General features: G+C 55.9%; 1 protein-coding gene and 1 long non-coding RNA gene across 2 annotated transcripts; one reads left to right on the forward strand and one right to left on the reverse strand.

Annotated features, from left to right (window-relative positions):
* Positions 1–86: 86 nt before the first annotated feature.
* TALDO1 (transaldolase 1) lies at positions 87–8429 on the reverse strand. Its single transcript, XM_066252435.1, has 8 exons — positions 8269–8429; positions 5250–5373; positions 3220–3327; positions 2915–3046; positions 1494–1669; positions 1211–1408; positions 447–592; positions 87–274 (listed from the first exon to the last, which is right to left on the reverse strand). The coding sequence occupies exons 1-8, from the start codon at positions 8363–8365 to the stop codon at positions 242–244; spliced, it is 1014 nt and encodes a 337-aa protein (XP_066108532.1). The 5' UTR covers positions 8366–8429; the 3' UTR covers positions 87–241.
* Positions 1679–2186, forward strand: LOC136319098 (uncharacterized). Its single transcript, XR_010728180.1, has 2 exons — positions 1679–1947; positions 1980–2186. It is a non-coding gene; the product is annotated as an uncharacterized lncRNA (long non-coding RNA).
* Positions 8430–21215: the final 12786 nt, after the last annotated feature.

The raw sequence follows: 21215 nt of genomic DNA on the forward strand, positions 1-21215 counted from the left end.
GCCTGCCTGTGTTGCACGCAGCTGGCGGCTGGAGCCACGGAGCCCGAAAGGGCACGCCACTGAGGGGTGCAGTGAAGCACAGCACAGAAAACATGAAGCTTTAATGCACAATGCAAAGATTTACATACAATCAAATCTAGGATTGGTCCCCGTTCCGATTGGTAAAAAACGCACGACTCATCACCAGGCGTGTGTGGTCAATCACCAGATGCAAAGCTGGCCTGGTCTGCAGCCCAGGCTACTACTTCCCGTTTTCTGCGCTGAACATTCGCTCCTGGAAAGACAGTGAAAGGGGCTAGGAGATGCATGCCAGGCTGTCCCCTGCAGGTCCACACTGTGGACAGGGTCCTGGGCAGGCCACAGACCAGCCACCAGGCGCTGGCCCCATCTCTCAGGATGGCACACCTAGGGCCAACCTTGCCCAAGCTCAGCCACAGAGCACTCACCACCAGCACCCGCTCCAGCTTCACGGCGTCGGCAGCAAACTTCCGGATCCCGTCCGAGAGCTTCTCCACAGCCATCTGGTCCTCGTTGTGCAGCCAGCGGAAGGCCTTCTCGTCCAGGTGGATCTTCTGCAGGTCACTGGCCTGGGCTGGGGGGGACAGGCAGCCTGGCCCTCCACGTCCACCCGTACCCACAATCCCGCCCTTGGGCCCACTGCCGCCCTGTGCCCTCCTGGCCTGCGGACAGCTTCCAGTGTGCCACCCTGTGCCCTCCTGGCCTGCGGACAGCTTCCAGTGTGCCGCCCTGTGCCCTCCTGGCCTGCGGACAGCTTCCAGTGTGCCACCCTGTGCCCTCCTGGCCTGCGGACAGCTTCCAGTGTGCCGCCCTGTGCCCTCCTGGCCTGCGGACAGCTTCCAGTGTGCCGCCCTGTGCCCTCCTGGCCTGCGGACAGCTTCCAGTGTGCCGCCCTGTGCCCTCCTGGCCTGCGGACAGATTCCAGTGTGCCGCCCTGTGCCCTCCTGGCCTGCGGACAGCTTCCAGTGTGCCGCCCTGTGCCCTCCTGGCCTGCGGACAGCTTCCAGTGTGCCGCCCTGTACCCTCCTGGCCTGCGGACAGCTTCCAGTGTGCCACCCTGTACCCTCCTGGCCTGCAGACAGCTTCCAGTGCAGGGGGCCGACACAGTCTGGCCCAGCCCTGCAGCCCCCACTCCGCCCCCACCCCACTGGCTCTCACCACACCCTCGGGTGACCCCGAGGCAGGGCCGTACCCGCCTTGGCGGACAGCGTGGGTGCCAGCTTGCTGCTGTCCTTGAGCAGCTCCCCCAGGAGCTTGGGCGAGATGGTGAGGAAGTCGCAGCCAGCCAGGGCCTTGATCTCGCCCGTGTTGCGGAAAGAGGCGCCCATGACGATGGTCTTGTAGCCGAACTTCTTGTAGTAGTTGTAGATCTTGGTGACGCTCTTCACACCTGGAGGTGACCCAGGCAGAGTAGGTGCTGTGCCCACTGCCCTCCCCATCCCACACCTGCCCTGGCACCTCAGGGGGCCACTCACCAGGGTCCTCCAGGGGCTCGTACGACTTCTTGTCTGTGTTGGCCACGTGCCAGTCGAGGATGCGCCCCACAAAGGGGGAGATGAGCGTCACGCCGGCCTCGGCGCAGGCCACAGCCTGGGCGAAGGAGAAGAGCAGCGTCATGTTGCAGTGGATGCCGTGCCGCTCCTCGAGCTCCCTGTGGGGGCAGCACCCACATTTCCAAACGGGCAGAGGCAGCAGATGTCCCCTGAGATACTCTGTTTGTCCAGGCCAACACCCACCAGCGCTGGGGACCCCAGTCCTACCCAGCACGGAACCGCCTGGGGACAGCACCCACATTTCCAGACGGGCAGAGGCAGCAGAGGTCCTCTGAGATACTCTGTTCCGGCCAACACCCACCAGCACTGGGGACCCCAGTCCTGCCCAGCACGGAACTCCCTGGGGGCAGACACTGCCATGCCACTTCTGACCACAGTGCTGTCCTGCCCTCTCACGAGGAGTTCCAGGCTCCCCTGCCCTCTCACGAGGAGTTCCAGGCTCCCCTGCCCTCTCACCCTCCCTGGGCCACCCTGTGGCAAGCTCCTCAGTCCACCTTAACACCCTGGGCTGAGTCCTGGGGTCAGGGCATTGACCACACTGTCACAGAGCCGGGGTGTGGGCTCACAGCTGAACCCACGCTTGGGCTCCTCTGGCCAGATTCCCACGGCAGCAGACACGTTCAGAAGGGCCTCTGCATGTGGCCATGAGGGGTGGTTAAGAGCCACACCCCCACTGGGAGCTGGCAGACGGTACCACAGCTGCAGGAAACAGTGCTGCTCCTCCAGCAGGTGGACGTGAGTGACCAGATGACCCATGTGCCCCACACAGTGACACACATTCACACCAAACTCTGTGCCCAGTATTCACAGCAGCAGCATCTGTACGCCCAGAGGCAGGAGCCACGGCGTGTCCACGCAAGCGTGAAGGAACACAGACCCAGGAATACACGAGTGTGCGCACAGTGGGGCCTCCGCCTTGAAGGAACGCAGCCCTGACCCCTGCAGCACGGTGAGCCTGAGCACGCCAGGTGCGGAGCCACACACCGTAGGACTCCCTTTCCTGTGAGACGTCCACGGCAGGCAGAGAAGGGAGGAGTGGGCTGCTGGGTGGGGGTGGGGGTGGGGAGTCGCTCCTGGTCACAGCCGTTCCGTGTGGCTGCGGGTGACCACAGGGTCCGACTCCGGTCCTCACACAGGCCCCTCCCCCACGGGGCACATGTTTGGCATAAACAGATCTGCTGTCCTGAACTATGAGAAGGACAGGCGCGTGACACGCCTGCATGTGTCCCCCTCGTTTCTGAGGGTCCGTGAGCAGGACCTTGGCAGCTGGCTGTGGACACACTGGCTCTGTCAGGTGCCCCGTCTGGACAGTGGGCCCCGCCCCCTGGAACGGGGAGACTTACTTTCCAGCCTGAATCCCTTCCCAGGTGGACGACAGCTTTATCAGAATCCGGTCCTTGCTGATGCCAGCCTCCTTGTAGAGCTCAATGAGCCGCCTGGCTCGGGCCACCATGGCGTCCTTGTCAAAGGAGAGCCTGGAAGAGCGGGGCCCACAGTGAGGGGCACCTTCCCCCAGGATGCCCGCCCAGGACGGAACCAGCCAGCAGCGACCCCCGTCCCGACCCCCTTCCTCAGTGGGGTGGGCGGGAGGCAGACTGCGCACGGGGGCTCAGCCTGGGGCACTGCAGCCCCCGCTCGGCGCCCTCACCTCGCATCTACTTCCGTGGATACGCGGCCCGGAATCTTCTTCAGTATCTCCGCTCCAAACAGCACGTACAGCTTATCAATGGCGTTCTCGATCTGCTGCTCCTGTGACCTGAAATCCAAGGGAGAAAGCAGTGACTTGCTGGACTTACATGGACAGGGTTTACAAAGCAAATTCTGCCATTCCTTTGTGAGAATTCTTTCATTCCAACTTTTTATTTTTTAAAAATTGATTTTGAAGAGAAAGGAAGGCGGGGGAAGGGGAGACCATCGATCTGTTGTTCCACTTGACACATTCTTTGGTTGATTCTTGAATGTGTCCTGACCAGGAATAGAACCCGCAACCCTGGTGTATCCAGGATTCCATTATTTTTTTTTTTCCTTTTTATTTCACAGAGACAGAGAGTCAGAGAGAGGGACAGATAGGGATAGACAGACAGGAAGGGAGACAGATGAGAAGTATCAATTCTTCATTGCCTCACCTTCATAGTTCATTGATTGCTTTCTTACATGTGCCTTGACCAGGGGCTCCAGGTGAACCAGTGACCCCTTGCTCAAGTCAGTGACATTGGGATCAAGCCAGCGACCTTTGGGCTCAAGCCAGTGACCATGGGGTCACGTCTATGATCCCATGCTCAAGCCAGTGACCCCATGCTCAAGCTAGTGAGCCTGTGCTCAAGCCAGCAACCTCAGAGTTTTGAACCTGGGTCCTCCGCATCCCAGTCTGACCCTCTATCCAATGCGCCACGCCTGGTCAGGCTCCATCATTTTTCTTAAAAATACTTTTTATTAACAGTAAAATACACGTATCAGAAAACTTCCCACTGTAACAATCTTTAAGTGCCCGGTTCAGGGCACACAGCCCGCTGTGGCACAGCTGTCTGTCACCACACCTGCCGCTGGAACTTCCAGCTCCCCAAACTGAGTCTCTCCATCTTTGAGAACTTGAAGAAAGTCATCTCTTTGGAGGTTTCTGTACAGAGGAGTGAAGTGCATGGTGTTGTGCTGTCTGAGGGTCACTGCCGGCCCACTGCACGCAGGACGTCGGGCCCGCCTGGCCGAGTTGGGGCAGCTGGGTCAGGGCGAGGGCCTGGGCCTGTGAGCACCAAAGGCACCACCATGTCACCTGCCCAATTCCAGGGGCACCGAGCCCTTGCTGATGCCCTGCTATGGGGGGCGGGGGCACGAGACCAACCCTGGGAAAGGGAACGGGCGAGGCCGGCTGAGGCGGGGTCCACGGTGGAGGCAGTGGGGGCTCGGGGTGCAGCATGGGCTTGACACCTGCATACCACCCGAGTGTCCCCGCCAGGGGCCGCTGCTCCCAGGAGGCACCTTTTCAGCTCCATGTGATCACCCTGAAGAAAATGTAAAATGTCACCCAGCAAAGGCAAGTCTGTGGAGACCACTACAAGCACAGTGGCCGGAAGGAGGAGCTGGGACTGACCACGAGCAGGAACCAGGGAACATTCTGGATCAGGACTGTACCCACGGCTGCATCACAGCATCAATTTACCACCAGAAACTGAACTGTGCACCTAAGACAGTAGATGAAGCTGTCTAATAAAGCTGTTCAAAGGCACAGCTCAGTTGTTAGAGCACCACCCTGACATGTACGGTTGTGGGGTGGATCCCTGGTCTGGACACATCCAGCAATCAACCAATGAACACATACGTGCAGTGGAACAGCAAATCCATGTTTCTTTCTCTCTTAAAATCAATTAAAAATCTTTTTAAAAAATCATTGGGGGAGGGAGACATGGACAGAAAGGGCATCAAATGGCAGAAAGCAGGTGGAGCAGCCAGGCTGGGACGCCCCTGCAGAGGGGGCACGGTGTGGCGGGTCCTCGGCACACAGGCTCCCGGGCTGCACACCTGCTTCACGCACGTCACACCTCAGCAACACTGAGACAAACACGTTGAAAAGAAAGCTTTCCTGAGCCTAAGACACCTGGGAACGCAAGTTCAGTGAGCAAGGGAGAGGAGTGGACAAGCCTGGGGCCGGCGGACACCCCTGAGCCCCACAGCTGTGCTCACCCGCCCAGCTTCTTGCCGTAGGCGATGGCCTCCTCCACCAGCTCCTGGTAGGCGGGCATCTGTGCGGCAGCCAAGATCAGGGACGGGTTGGTGGTGGCATCCTGGGGTTTGTACTCATCGATGGCTGGAGAGAGTTCCGGAGAGAGGAAAGTCAGGGGGGGCTGCTCGCAGCCTGCACCCTGTGCTGGGCCTGCTAGGCCCTCAACACAGAGCCAGGGCACCGCCACGCTCCACACAAGGGTCCCTCCCCATCCTGGCCAGGGACGTCTGTTTGCACGACGATAAAACGACCAGCAAGATGCAGGCTAGAGGTGGAGGGTGCCCTGGGAGGCCGACCTCAGGCACCGCGTGGGCGGGAGGCAGCGGCTGCCTCCACCCAGGACAGGGACCAGACACGGCGAACCACAGCAGCTGTCTTCTTCAAACCACTCTCTCCTTAACACCCCAGCTCTTGCTTATGTTACCAAGCTAGGAGTCTCAGGAAGCCGGCAGGGCTTAACCTGGTGTCTCCCTAACCAGGCCATCTAAGTAGGACACGGGAGTGCAGAGTGGCCAGAGGACTCGCCGCTTCGGTAAGTTTATTGGGCCAATTATTTTCAAAGTGTCTTTTGATGACAACACTGCAGAGATGGAGAACAGATGAGAGGCTGGCAGGAACAGGGAGGGGCCGCCCTCAGGAGACAAGGGGATCGCTGTGGTCCTGGCACAGCTGGGTCCTAACTGTCCTGGTACCACAAGAATCTACACGCGCCTGACCTGGGGTGGTGCAGCGGCTGGAGCGTCGACCTGGAACGCTAAGGTTGCTGGTTCAAGACCCTGGGCTTGGACGTACAAGCAGCAACTACAAGTTGATGCCTCCCACTCCTCCCCCCACCTTTCTTTCCCTCTCCTCTCTCGAAATCAAGAAATAAAATCTTAAAAAAAAAAAAAAGGAGTCTACACGTGATATAAATTCACCACAGAGAGCCCCCCCCCCCCTGCAGGTTGAAACCTGCACACACTGAGCCAGGCCACGACCATTAACAATATGGTGCCAGTACCAAGTTCCTGGTTCTGACATCATACCACGGTCACACAGGATGTCACCACTGCAGGGCGCGGGGCCAAAGATGCATTGGACTTGGGGCCAATCTTGCACCTTCTCGTAAGCCTCTATTTCAAAAGGATGGGCTAGGAAAACATGCTCTGAAGTGGGGCTTACAGCTGTGCAAACCCAGGGCTGGTGCACGGCAGACAATGCCTTCCGCTGGAGAGAATTATGCCTCGATAAAGTCGACTTCTAGCAAAATTAAAAGACCCACCTGGGATTCAACAGATGCGCTTCAGGTTCAGGGACCCTTAAAGTGAGCGCAAAACTGAGGAAGGGGCACTGTTCTGGGCAGAGCACCCGTGGCTTTGACTATGTGCAAAGAGGCCCGTGACCCCCTGCCTCCTCACAAAGGTAAGAACCCAAACTTCTAAAATGACCACGGAACCGAAGGCCCACAACTACCTGCGAACATTTATGGATATACAATATCAACTAATGTATTTTTATAAAGTTGTTAATAATACTCATTAAAAAATAAAAAATGTTGGCCTGACCTGTGGCGACGCAATGGACAGAGTGTTGACCTGGAACGCTGAGGTGGCCAGTTCCAAACCCCAGGCTTGCCCGGTCAGGGCACATGTGAGAAACACAACTAGGAGTTGGTGCTTCCCGTTTCTCCCCTCCCTTCCTCTCTTGCTCTCTCAAACCAATGGAAAAATTAAAAACTAAATAAAAAATAAAAACTGTCAGTACTTGGGTTTAAATATTTATAATACAAAAAAAAAAGGAAGCAGTCCCCAGAAGGTGCAGCAGGACTAGCCAGCAGGAAACAGCACAGACCGGGGCTGCCACCTGAGCCAAAGTAAAAAATTACTCCGAGTGTTAAGAAGTGAAAAAAAGCAGGCACTGTCCCAGTGCTCTCTGCCCTACTAACGTCACTGCCTCCAGGTCTGGCGACAAAGGATGGAAAGGAGAGCCCCCCCCCCCCCCCGGCTTCTGGGGTGGGGGCAGGAGCTCCAGGTCCCCGGGGAACCCGAACTAGTCAGACGGTTAACAGACTTCAAGCACGCCCATGGGCTGGCCCCAAGCTGATCACCAAATATGCTTAATCATTCCGGTAGGTTCTGCTAGATAAAAACAATGGTCTTGAAAGGACGAATAATCCTCTTACTCAATGTTATTAAAGCAATGACACCCTGTTTCTCAAGTCACCATGAGAAAGCAGAAAAGAGAGCAAGTCACTTCCTTGTCGTGCCCGGAGCAGTCACACCCACAGAGCCCTGCAGGCTCTTCCCGAAGACCTTCTTTTCCCAAGCAGAACCGAGTGGATGGAGGCTGCTCCAGTCTGTGCGGGGCACCGAGTGGGGACTAACCGCGTGACCCCTTTACAGAGCGGGCGCCCGCCGGTGTCGGCAATGAACGACCAAACCCGGGACAGCACGACCCTCTGCGCTCCCGGGCGCACAGGCTTCCAGCCACCCACCCAGCCACAGACGGTCCCGCTGTCCGCCGGGCAGGGCGCAGGTGTGCAACAGGCGGTGTCACACGCGCTGGTTCTGGTCTTTCTGGGTCCTGCTCAGCGGTCAACACTCGCTAAGCTGAGCAAAACCGCCCAGTGCAACCCCAGGGGTCCAGGTCCCCCTCGGACCCCCCGCAACCCAGAGCCTCCGCCAGCCAGCCGACCCCCGCGGGACTCGCGGCGGTTCCCCCCCGGCTGCGGGGGCGCCCGGCTCGGGGGCGGGGCTCGGACTGCGCGCCCCACTGCGCGCCCCGCCCCGCGCCCTTTCGCCCCGGGCACCGTCTCCGTCCCCTCGCCCGGGGCTCCTGTGTTCCCCGTGTTCCCCAGTCCCGGGCGCGCGGACCGGAGCGGGGCGGCGGGGCGGCGGGGCGGCGGGGCCCGGAGCGGGGCGGGCCGTGTCGGCGTGCACGACCTCCCTTCCCCCGCGCCCGGCACGGCCTCCGCCGGCGTCCACACTCGGGGCCCCTCACCGTGGAAGTCGCCCGTGTCGGCCACCACGGTGGTGAACTGCTTGAGCTGGTCCAGCGCGCTCTCCATCCTCTGCCGCTTCACCGGGGAGCCCGACATGGCGAGGCAGCGACGGCGGGAGTACTCGTAGTCCACAATGGCGGCGAGGCCCCGCCCCGGCCGCCGGCCAATCGGGAGCGGCGCGGGCGGGCGGCGAGGCTCCACCCCGGGTGGAAGCCACGCCCCTGGCGTGCAAATTACGCCGAGAGTGAAACCACGCCCCGGGATGGAGGCCCGCCCCTGGGTGTAAGCCACGCCCCTGAGAGTGAAACCACGCCCACGCCCCACTGGGCAGCCGCCGCCACTGGGTCGGGGGTCCCGCGGCTCCCGTCGCGCGGTCGTTGGTGGGATGCGCGCGCGACGCGGAGAGGGCGAGCAGGGCAGCTTGTGGCCCGCACGTCCTGCGCGCACTCAGCCGGTCGCCTCGGTGGGACGTCCCCGGAACGTGCGCCCCCGCCCCAGCGGTGCCCCCGGGGGGCGCTCCCCGTCACTTCCCTTCTCTGCAGAACGCGTTCACCTGCCCGGAGGACAGTGAACAGAGGTGCTGCGTCCCACAGTGGCCGGGGCACTTTGGCCCGCCATCTGGGCCGCAGCCTGAGCGCTGTCCAACGTGCCCCTCACACCCCTTGCTCTGGGTCCCGTAGACGAGAAAAGGGCAGTCCGGGGGGAGCTGGGCGGGCTGAGCGAGCTGAGGGTGCAGGCCTGGGCTTGGGCCACTGCCCACCGCCGGCACCCAGGGTGCACCTGCTTCTTTCAGGCCAGGCCACCCCTCCAGGCCCCCAATGGGGTCACATGTGCCTGGTGCCTGGGAAGGGGCCAGCTTGGGCGAAGCGTGGCCCCTTGGTTTCACCGTCCCCTGCAGATTCAGAGCCGCAGGGAGGGTCCGGTTCTTCCTTGCCGTTGGTTCTGGAATCTTGCCTGGCTAAGTAGCGCTAAGTTCGCCGGGTGTCCCGAGGACTGGATTTTTTTTTTTTTTTTTACAGAGACAGAGAGGGCGATAGATTCGGACAGACAGACAGGAACGAAGAGAGATGAGAAGCATCAATCATCAGTTTTTCGTTAGGACACCTTAGTTGTTCATTGATTGCTTTCTCATATGTGCCTTGACCGCGGGCCTTCAGCAGACTGAGTATCCCCTTGCTCCAGCCAGTGACCTTGGGTCAAGCTGGTGAGTTTTTTGCTCAAGCTGGCGACCTCGGGGTCTTGAACCCGGTTCTTCCGCATCCCAGTCCGACACTCTATCCACTGCGTCACCACCTGGTCAGGCAACTCCAATTGATTTGTTCTTTGTGGATCGAGGCCTGTGTCAGACACAGGTCCACCTGGCAAGTGTCTGGGGAGGGAAGTTGGAGGTTGGGCCTGGCTCCAGAGACAGTCAAGGGAGAAGGAGAGAGAGCCAGACACCAGGGGAAGATGGGCTCAAGGCCTTGTGCGTGGCCTTTTGGACCTCAGTACTGACCTTGCCAGGTGGGAAGGAGAAGGAAGAGGGGTAGACAGTGCAAACTTCTCAGCGCACTGGAGGTTTTGCTGTGAAGGGAGCAGGGCTGGTGGCGTGGGGAGAAATGACCACGCTTTGTGCCCAGGGACAGAAGAGGAGAAGCATGTGTTCAGCCAGGACCCCAGCTGGACAAGGGCTAGGATCCAGGGCACTCCTGCAAGCAAGAGTGGCTTTTGTCACCAGCCAGGACATCGAGGGTGATAGGTGGGTCAAGCAACAGACCTGGGCACAGATGGGGCAGGTGGGCAGGCTGCTGGGGGCGTGCCCAGCAGCTCTGCTGACCCCTTCACTTTTTCAGGGATATCTAAGGAAGCAAATCCAGGAGCTGAGAAGGGAGGGGGAACCACAGGGATGAGAGGGGCATGTTGTTAGGTTGGCACCCTGGAGAGGGTCAGGTGTGAGTCAGTGAGATGAGGCCGACCCAACCCGGGTGTGGCCAGTGGGTTCCACCACCTGTTCCTTCTGCTCCTCTGGGCGGGTGTGGGAGAGGCAATGGGGTTTGGACCCAGAATGTGACAAGGCAGAACACCATGACGGGGAAGAAAACCGGGCTGGGTCAGGGTGATTTGTCCTGAGGGGAGGTGGAGGGCTGACGGGTTGAGTCAGATGAGCAAGTGCAGGACAAAGGGCACACACAGGGTTGAGTGTGAGAACACCACCCACAGCCTGCACTCCTTCCACAGATCCTGTTATCTTAAAGTCTGTCAGTCTTTATCATTCCCCCTTTAAAAAAAAAAGATTTTATTTACTGATTTTAGAGAGAAGAGAGCCTGACCAGGCGGTGACGCAGTGGATAGAGCATCGGACTGGGATGCGGAAGGACCCAGGTTCGATACCCCGAGGTCGCCAGCTTAAGCTCAAGCTCATCTGGTTTGAGCAAAAGCTCACCAGCTTGGACTCAAGGTCGCTGGCTCGAGCAAGGGGTCACTCAGTCTGCTGTAGCCCCCCCCCAGTCAAGGCACATATGAGAAAGCAATCAAGCCTGACCTGTGGTGGCACAGTGGGATAAAGCATCAACCTGGAACACTGAGGTTGCCGGTTCAAAACCTTGGGCTTGCCTGGTCAAGGAACATATGGGAGTTGATGCTTCCTGCTCCTCCCCCTTCTCTCTCTCTCTCTCTCTCTCTCTCACTCCTCTCTCTCTAAAAATCAATAAATAAAATAAAAAAAATAAAAAAAGAGGAAGCAATCAATGAACAACTAAGGTGTCGCAACGAAAAACTGATGATTGATGCTTCTCATCTCTCTCCCTTCCTGTCTGTCTGTCCCTGTCTATCCCTCTCTCTGACTCTCTCTCTGTCTCTACCACACACACATACACAAAAGATTTTATTTATTGATTTTTACAGGGCACTTGGGGAGCAAAAAGTATAGTTTCTTCATTTTAGTTGTTCACTGCTTGCTTGTTGTTTGTTGGTTGGGCCTTGACTAGGCAAGTCCAGGGTTTCAAACCGGCGACCTCAGCATTCCAGGTCCAGACTCCACCCACTGCGCCACCACAGGTCAGGCTAGATCCAAGTTCTTTTTGTTTTTTGGTGTTGTTTTTTTTTTTACAGAGACAGAGAGAGAGTCAGAGAGAGGGATAGACAGGGACAGACAGACAGGAAGGGAGAGAGATGAGAAGCATTAATCATCAGTTTTTCGTTGTGACACGTTAGTTGTTCATTGATTGCTTTCTCATATGTGCCTTGACCGCGGGCCTTCAACAGACCCAGTGACCCCTTGCTCGAGCCAGTGACCTTGGGTTCAAGCTGATGAGCTTTGCTCAAACCAGATAAGCCTACACTCAAGCTGGCGACCTTGAGGTCTCGAACCTGGGTCCTCCACATCTCAGTCCAACGCTCTATCCGTTGCGCCACTGCCTGGTCAGGCTAGATCCAAGTTCTTGAGAACAAATTCAATAACTCAAAGTTCACCCTTTACCACTAGATCACAAGGAAAAGTGAAACATGAAATAAAAGTTAATAGTAAAAAAAAAAGAGGCCACATAGGCCTGCTCTGGCCATTCTGGGAAAGGTGCCTGCCTGCATTTTCAGACAGCTCTAGATTCAGGTCACCAGACCGTGTGCATCACCAGTCGGGGTCTGGTGCCTTCATGGGTGTCATATGTACACCAAGAGTCAGATCCCGGAGCTCAGCAGCATAGGGTGCCTCCACAGCACCTGACGGGACCTTCAGCCAGGCTGGAGGGAGTCTGTTTGGAGGTATCTTGTCCAATAAACAATAATAAATCAGCAATCTATCAAGTAAACTGGTTTCCTGACTTTTGTGAGCTTTTCTAGCAATGAAAAAACGTGTGTTTTTTTTTTCTTTTTCCGTATTCCTCCGAAGCTGGAAATGGGGAGAGACAGTCAGACAGACTCGCGCATGCGCCGGACCGGGATCCACCCGGCACGCCCACCAGGGGCAACGCTCTGCCCACCAGGGGGCGATGCTCCGCCCCTCCAGGGCGTCGCTCTGCCACGACCAGAGCCACTCCAGCGCCTGGGGCAGAGGCCAAGGAGCCATCCCCAGCGCCCGGGCCATCCTCGCTCCAATGGAGCCTTGGCTGCGGGAGGGGAAGAGAGAGACAGAGAGGAAGGAGGGGGGGTGGAGAAGCAAATGGGCGCTTCTCCTATGTGCCCCAGCCCGGAATCGAACCCTGGTCCCCCGCACGCCAGGCCGACGCTCCTCCGCTGAGCCTAACTGGCCAGGGCCTGAAAAAACTTTTTAATTGATTTTATACAGAGGAAGGGGGAGAGAGAGAGATGTAAACATCAATTGTGTTCTACTTATTTATGCGTTCATTGGTTGATTCTTTTTTGTATTTTTCTGAAGTGAGAAGCAGGTAGGCAGACAAGACTCCCGCATGCACCCAACCGGGATCCACCAGGCATGCCCACCAGGGGGCGATGCTCTGCCCATCTGGGGTGTTGCTCCATTGCAACCAGAGCCATTCTAGTGCCTGAGGCGGAGGCCATGGGGCCATCCTCAGCGCCCGGGCCAACTTTGCTCCAATGAAGCCTTGGCTGCGGGAGAGGAAGAGAGAGACAGAGAGGAAGGGGGGGGTGGAGAAGCAGATGTGTGCTTCTCCTATGTGCCCTGGCCGGGAATCGAACCTGGGACTCCCACACATCAGTCTAACACTAACACTGAGCAAACCAGCCAGGGCCCTTGGTTGATTCTTGTATGTGCCCTGACTGGGGATCGAACCAGCAACCTCTGTGCTTCGGGATGATGCTCTAACCAACTGAGCTCTCCAGCCAGGGCTATTTATTGATTTTAGAGAGAGATAAGGAGGGAGTGAGAGAGAGAGAGAGAGGGAGAGAGAGAGAGAGGGAGAGAGAGAGAGACAAAGGGAGCAACATCGTTGTTGCTTCACTTTAGTTGTTCACTGATTGCTTCTCATATGTGCCTTGACTGGGCAAGCCCGGGGTTTCGAACCAGCGACCTCAGCGTTCCAGGTCGACCTTCTATCCACTGCACCACCACAGGCCAGCCTGTGTTGTTTCTAATATTTTATTTTTCTTTCTTTAAGTTATGGAATTTATGGGTGATCTTTTCACGCACACTTTTCTTCTCCTGCATCTGTTCTAAGTGGACACTGTGCCTCCTTTCCACGTGGCTCTCCCGTGGCACCCACCTCAGGCTCTCCTCATCCTCACGTCCACAGAGTGGACCCATGGGAGGGTCCTGGGGACACACCACAGGAGCTGGGCTGCTGGGGGGGCGCTGACGACTAAGCCCAGCAGAGCTCGCCAGTCCCCCGTCCCCTGCTCCCAACACCGGCACTGGTCAGCTTCCTACTTTCTCCAATCCGACAGGTGACATGGGTTTTCCTTGCCTTTCCCTGATGACCAGGGTTGAGCACCTGCTCAAGGACTGTAAGCCTGAGGGTTCCCCTGCAAGCGCCCCGTTCCTGGCTGAATCCTGCTGTTCTGCGGGAGTTTTCCGTGTAGATTCTCCACCAACGACTCTCAGACTTTGGGGCCTCAGGACACCTGTACACACTCAGAAGTTATTTGGACCCCAGAAGATTTTGTTTATGTGGGTTACCTCTATCGATATTTACTGTAGTAGGAAGCAAAACTGAAAATCCAAAGACGTGCACTTTCTCATTCCTCTTACGAGAACAGTGACATGGCCCTGGCCAGGTAGCTCAGTGGACAGCACGTCGGCGGGCATGTGCACCTCCTGGCTTCAACCCCCGGTCAGGGCACACAGGAGAAGCGACCATCTGCTTCTCTTCCCCTCCCTCTCCCCCTTCTCTCTCTCCCTCTTGCAACCAGTGGCTCGATTGGTTCAAGTGTCGGCCCAGGTGCTGAGGATGGCTCAGCTGATTTGAGCATTGGCCCCAGACAGGAGTTGTCTGGTGGATCCCAGTCGGGGAGTCTGTCTCTCCATCTCCCCACCTCTCACTTGAAAAAAAAAAAAAAAAGAACAGAGTCAGGCCATTGCACAAAGCCTCTTACACCACACAGCTGACCGCTGCACCAGACCAGGAAACACTCCAGGAAGAGGGTTGCAAATACCCTCTCATTTCAGGACCTTCCTGAAAGTGGTGGAGGGCTCAGCTGGCCCAGTGATTCTCCAAACTCACTGCCCACCCTTAGATGCCCACCAATCCTGAACTGGCCCATCCTACCCACGCCTCCAAAATCCTGCTTAGTCCAGACCCCAAAACCTCACATACCCAGCACTGTCCTCTCACCCCTCAGGCCCCACCTCAAGGGAGGTGAGCCCACGTAGCTCACCTACATGACAGGGACAGAGAGAGACAGATAGGGACAGATAGGGATAGGAAGGGAAAGAGATGAGAAGCATCAGTTCTTTGTTGCAGCATCTTAGTTGTTCATTGATTGCTTTCTCATATGTGCCTTGACCGTGGGGCTACAGCAGACCGAGTAACCCCTTGCTCAAGCCAGCCACTCTGGGCTCAAGCTGATGAGCCTTGCTCAAACCAGATGAACCCTCACTCAAGCCGACGACCTCGGGGTTCCGAACCTGGGTCCTTCGAGTCCCAGTCCGATGCTCTATCCACTATGCCACGGCCTGATCGGGCGAGGCCATGTAACTTTATCAACAAGTCACTGGGTGGCATTTTGGAGAGTTGGTATTCAACATGTAAAGATAATACTTCTGTGAAAAGCAATGACAGGAGGTCCTCGAGCTATGACACGGTTCCGTTCCTACGACAGTGACATAACCCAGATTTTGGTGTAAGTTGAAACACACCCTAGCCTAAGTCACTTACCTATCCTAACACAGTTGTCAAATCCTCATCTAGAACATAAGAACACTACTAAGCCACAGAAAAAGAATACCATGTATTCTTCCATTCAGGCAACCAAACTATTTCGCCCACCCAGTAGTCCGTAAGTACCACGTGCTAATGGCGTAAGCCAAAACACTCACATCTCAATTGTTTAAAGTTTTTATGGGAGTGAGCATTGTAAACTCGAAACGTCGTATGGCGAGACTGTTGTAATCCAGGGACCCCCCCCTTTATTTTTAAAACCAATATAGTGAGAGGAGGAGTACCATCCTGTGGAATTCCCCCTACCCCCTGCCATCTGTGGTCAGCGCTGCCTGGGCTGACGTGGACGAGGAAATCCGGCCTCACACAGGTCTCTGGCTGGAAAGGCAGGATTACCCCCTTTTCGGGGAACTGTGGACTTTCTCCTTTGATACAACACCAAACCCCGACAGGTGGCAGCTCCCTGAGGGCGGAGGGCGATCAGGACCATGGACACAGCAGCACACGTCACTCCGTCACGCCAGGACCCCGGTCCTGTTTGCTCTGCGAGGGGTCTCTGGCCCGTGGTGACTCCGGAGCAGCCTGCACTGGTCCCCAGAGTCACGGACGTCCGCGTGTGGACACATCCCGTTTCCAGTGAGGAACTCCCGCCACGAGCGCTCACACCACCACACGCCTGTCAGGACAGTCTGGAGGTCAGGAGGCTGTCCCGGGATGGGCAGCTTCCAAAACTCTTATTTCCACTTGAAAGCTCAAATTTTCTTTTCTTTTTTTTTTTTTTTATGTGTTAGGTTCCTTTTTTTTCCTTTTTTTTCTGAAGCTGGAAACGGGGAGGCAGTCAGACAGACTCCCGCATGCACCCGACCGGGATCCACCCGGCACGCCCACCAGGGGGCGATGCTCTGCCCACCAGGGGCGTCGCTTTGTTGCTACCAGAGCCACTCTAGCGCCTGGGGCAGAGGCCAAGGAGCCATCCCCAGCGCCTGGGCCATCTTTTGCTCCAATGGAGCCTCGGCTGCGGGAGGGGAAGAGAGAGACAGAGAGGAAGGAGAGGGGGAGGGGTGGAGAAGCAGATGGGCGCTTCTCCTGTGTGCCCTGGCCCGGAATCGAACCCGGGACTTCTGCACACCAGGCCAACGCTCTACCGCTGAGCCAACCGGCCAGGGCCGAAAGCTTAAATTTTCAATGGAGCCAAGACTGTTGTTGTCCTTGAAATGACAAGGTCCCTCGTCCAATGTGGAGGAAGGACCCCTCACCTGGGTCAGTGACCAGGTCAGCTCACGTGCACATGGGGTGGCACCCGTGTCCGGGCGCAGCGGGGTGCCTGGGCGACACCCCGTTCCTCACCAGCCGAGACTGGGTGACGGTAAACTAGGGACGTTGCTGATTCACAGGGACGCACGCCCTCACTGGCTCTGGCGCCTCTTTCCCCAGGAGCGTGTGCTGGGGAGGAGGGGGGCCCCGGGGGTGGGGGGCTCACCCAGGGGGCACTTTGCACCAGCTGAGGGAACATGAGCCCAGGGGGAAAGGCTGGTCACGGATGAGTTTCCTGAGGCCCATCTCTGCCTCCATCTTCACATGACATTATTCTCCGTGGGTGCATTTGTTACCAGAGCGGGACAGACCAGGGACGCGTCTGCCTCCAGCGGGCTGGGAGTGTGTGGATTCTTGACTTTGTGCAGGAGAGATGTCACAACATGAGTCCAGGTGATTTTTTTTTTTTAAATACCACTTCATATATATATATATATATATATATATATATATATATATATATATATATATATATATTTTTTTTTTTTTTTTTTTTTTTTTTTTTTTACAGAGGCAGAGATAGACGGGGACAGACAGACAGGAACAGAGAGAGATGAGAAGCATCAATCATTTTTGTTGCACGTTGCGACTTCTTAGTTGTTCATTGATTGCTTTCTCATATGTGCCTTGACCGCGGGCCTCAGCAGACCGAGTAACCCCTTGCTGGAGCCAGCCACCTTGGGTCCAAGCCGGTGAGCTTTTTGCTCAAACCAGATGAGCCTGCGCTCAAGCTGGAGACCTTGGGGTCTCGAACCTGGGTCCTCTGCATCCCAGTCCAACGTTCTATCTACTGCGCCACCACCTGGTCAGGCTGATATTTTATTTTTTAGATTTTTTTAAAATTATTTTTATTTTATTTATCCATTTCAGAGAAGAGAGAAAGAGAGAGAGAGAGAAAAGGTGGGGAGGAGCAGGAGGCATCAACTCCCATATGTGCCTTGACCAGGCAAGCCCAGGGTTTCAAACTGGCGACCTCAGCATTCTAGGTCAAGGCTTTATCCACTGCGCCACCACAGGTCAGGCCTATTTTTTAGATTTTTAAAAAATTTTATTTATTGATTTTTAGAGAGAGAGGAGTGAGAGAGAAAGAGGGAGAGAGAGAGAGAAAGAGAGAGAGAGAGAGAAGGTGGGGAGGAGCAGGAGGCATCAACTCCCATATGTGCCTTGACCAGGCAAGCCCAAGGTTTTGAACCGGCGACCTCAGTGTTCCAGGTCGATGCTTTATCCCACTGCGCCACCACAGGTCAGGCTGAGTCCAGGTGATTTTGAGAGCTTTTTTTTTTTTTTACAGCTGCGGACAGTGAAAGGAAGGAAGGGATTTAAGCCCGGGACAGGTTGCCAGTCTCATGGGGACCCTTAGGGTTTAGGAGAAAGAGCAGAGATACAGGCCTAAGGGAGAGGCATAGGCGTGCTCTAGAGATAGTCCATGCTGGGTCCTTTGTCTTGAGGCTTATTTCTCTTCTGTATTTTATTTTAAAAAATTTTAATACCACTATATTTTGAGAGAGAGAGAGAGAGAGAGAGAGAGAGAGAGAGAGAAAGGAGGAGGAGCAAGAAGCATCCACTCATAGTAGTTGCTTCTCATATGTGCCCTGACCCGGCAAGCCTGGGGTTTTGAATTGGCAACCTCAGTGTTCCATTTCAACGTTTTATCCACTGCACCACTCACTACTGGACCACTGGTCAGGCATTTATTTATTTTATTTTTTAATTGATTTCACAGAGAGATGAAGGGGAGATGAGAGAGAAAGAGAGAGGAACATAGATCTGTTCCTGTATCTGCCCTAAGCAGGATCTACCAGCAACCTCCTTTCGGGACGACGCTCCAACCAGCTGAGCTATCCGGCCAGGGCAAGACTTTGTATCTTTCTTTAGCTGGTGGGTATCCTAGGAGAGGTCTCATGGGAAGGTCTTAACAGAACATTCATTAGCTTTCCAGGTGTGTCCTTCAATATGTTGATTCATCAAACCGTGAATAAAGAGGGAGTCAGGGATATTTTCTGGTTAGTTTTATTTTTATTTATTTTTGTATTTTTTCTGAAGTGAGAAGCAGGGAGGCAGAGAGACAGAGTCCCACATGCGCCCGATTGGGATCCACCTGGCATGCCCACCAGGGGGTGATGCTCTGCCCATCTGGGGCCATTGCTCCATTGCAACTGGAGCCATTCTAGCACCTGAGGTGGAGGCCATGGAGTCATCCTTAGTGCCCAGGCCAACTTTGCTCCAATGGAGCCTTGGCTGAGGGAGGGGAAGAGAGAGACAGAGAGGAAGGAGAGGGGGAAGGGTGGAGAAGCAGATGGGCGCTTCTCCTGTGTGCCCTGGCCAGAAATTGAGACCAGAACATCCACATGCCGGGCTGAGCACTACCACTGAGCCAACCGGCCAGGGCCTGGTTAGTTTTATTTTTAAAGCACATCATCACCTGACCTGTGGTGGCACAGTGGATAAACCGTTGACCTGGAATGCTGAGGTCACCAGTTCAAAACCCTGGGCTTTCCCGGTCAAGGTCCAAGGTCCATATGAGAAGCAACTACTATGAGTTGATGCTTTCTGCTTCTCTCCCTTCTTTCTCTTTCTCTCTCTCTCTCTCCCTTCTCTCTAAATTAATCGATAAAAAAAAATCTTTAAAGAAAAGAACCTTATCAAAGAGGGACAAGGATCCAGGCCAGTCTTTAAAGGGCTCAAACTGTTGGGTTGAGTCTCAGTTTCCCTTATTCCGCCCAGGAGGGAACTTCCCGGTTTCTCACCGCGCTTTCCTGCCTCGTGTATGTGTCCAAATTTCCTTATTATAAGCACATCAGTAAGATGAGTTAGGGCCCAACCTAATGACCTTATCATACATGAATTTGGAGGATGGGAGATAAACAATTCAGCCTTTAACTCAGCTGTCATGTTACGAAGTGGCAGAGAGCTACAAGGGTCATAGGCCCCCAGAGGACCCGAAGACACCCCCCTCCCGAGACCTGCCGTCCACTCCTTGCCAATTTAAACATGGACAAGTTGCCCTGGCAGGTTGGCTCAGTGGTAGAGTGTCGGCCTGGTGTGCGGAAGTGTCGGGTTCGATTCCCGGCCAGGGCACACAGGAGAAGCGCCCATCTGCTTCTCCACCCCTTCCCCTCTCCTTCCTCTCTGTCTCTCTCTTCCCCTCCCGCAGCCAAGGCTCCATTGGAGCAAAAGATGGCCCGGGCGCTGGAGACGGCTCCTTGGCCTCTGCCCCAGGTGACAAAGCAACGCCCCGGAGGGGCAGAGCATCACCCCCTGGTGGGTGTGCCGGGTGGATCCCGGTCAGGAGCATGCGGGAGTCTGTCTGACTGCCTCCCCGTTTCCAGCTTCAGAAAAATACAAAAAAAAAAAAAAAAAAAAAAAAATTAAACATGGACAAGCTCTACAATGGGCAGCTCCCGTTAGCCGACCTCGTGACCCCTTTGGTGAATGCAACCCCCTCGTGTTCATGAAGACAGACTCAACCACTTGTTGTGAAGGTTTTTGTACGGGACGTTCTTATATTTTTCTTTTTTTTTTTTAAGGATTTTATTTATTCATTATAGAGAGGGGGGAGAGAGAGAGAGAGAGAAGGGGGGAGGAGCAGGAAGCATCAACTCCCATATGTGCCTTGACCAGGTAAGCCCAGGGTTTTGAACCGGCAATCTCAGTGTTTCCAGGTTGACGCTTTATCCACTGCGCCACCACAGGTCAGGCTGTACGGGACGTTCTTGGTCAACTTCAGCACAGACAGCACCCACGGTTTCCCTTATGAACTTGGTAGTGTTGCGTCTGACCCGAGTCTAATCGCTCTGAGGTTCATTCACTTCGGGCGGAGTGGGGGTGGGGCGTCATAAGGCTCCTTCGATGTGTCTGCAGACAGAGCCATCTTCTCAGGGCCCCCCCCAACCAAGAGCGCGTCCCCGCTGAGCGCCCCCTTCGCCGGGTCCTCTCTGTTTTGTGCCTGGCAGCTCGATACAGGAGCAGCGCGAGGAACATCCTACCCCTGTACCAGAGTGTGCCTTAACCTCGTGATCAAACAATTTGAAAAAGCTTTAAAAAAGGAGGTGTTCTCAAGTAAAAAAAAAAAAAAGATCAAGTGAGTAATAAAGAAGGAAAAAAGAAAGGAAAAAAAAAAAGGAGGTGTTCTTAAACAGCACAGGCAGCCCCTCTTGCCTCTGGGCCAGCTGGGCTGGACTCAGGGCCCAGGGCACCGTGGGGGAGGGGAGAAGAGGCATTAGAGCCATGCTGGTGGAGGTTGGGACACAAAGACACCCCTGTCCCCAAGACAGAGAGAACCTTGTTGGTGGAGACCTTTGTGGAGCACAGCTGGGCACACAGCGGGTACTGGGTGGGCAGCTCCACGTTCACCCAGGGTGTGGACCCCCTCTGCCCATAGTCAGCCCCTCTGCAGACCTGCCCCCACTGGGACCCTCCCTCTTTCCTGCTTGAGCAGTCTGCACTGGGAGGCAGGGAGGTAAGTGGTGAGAGGCCAATTGACTTTGTACCCATCCCTCCCTCCAATCGGGGGCTCCGGGCAGGTGGCCTGGCCCTCTGAGCCTTGTTCTTGGTCAGTGTCTGGCCCCCTCAACTCAACAGGATGCCAGGAAGTTAAGGCCAGGTGATTTTCTTAGCCACCCCCTAACTACGGACCCCAGATATTGACGCCCTCAGGTCAAAAACCGAGTGACTCCTCACACCTACCCTGTGTGACCTTGGGACCATCACATCTGCCTGTTCCCGACAAGGAGATGGCGGGAAGCCCCTTCTGGGAGCCTAGCGGCCTGGGCAGACAGCCGGGGCCAGGGCACCTCAGAACAGCAGCTCCTTGGTAGTGGCGGCTGGTCAGGGGATCGGGGAGCTCAGAGATTGGGGGCTGA

Source organism: Saccopteryx bilineata, chromosome 1 (assembly GCF_036850765.1).
Source record: "Saccopteryx bilineata isolate mSacBil1 chromosome 1, mSacBil1_pri_phased_curated, whole genome shotgun sequence".
Lineage (NCBI taxonomy): Eukaryota > Metazoa > Chordata > Mammalia > Chiroptera > Emballonuridae > Saccopteryx > Saccopteryx bilineata.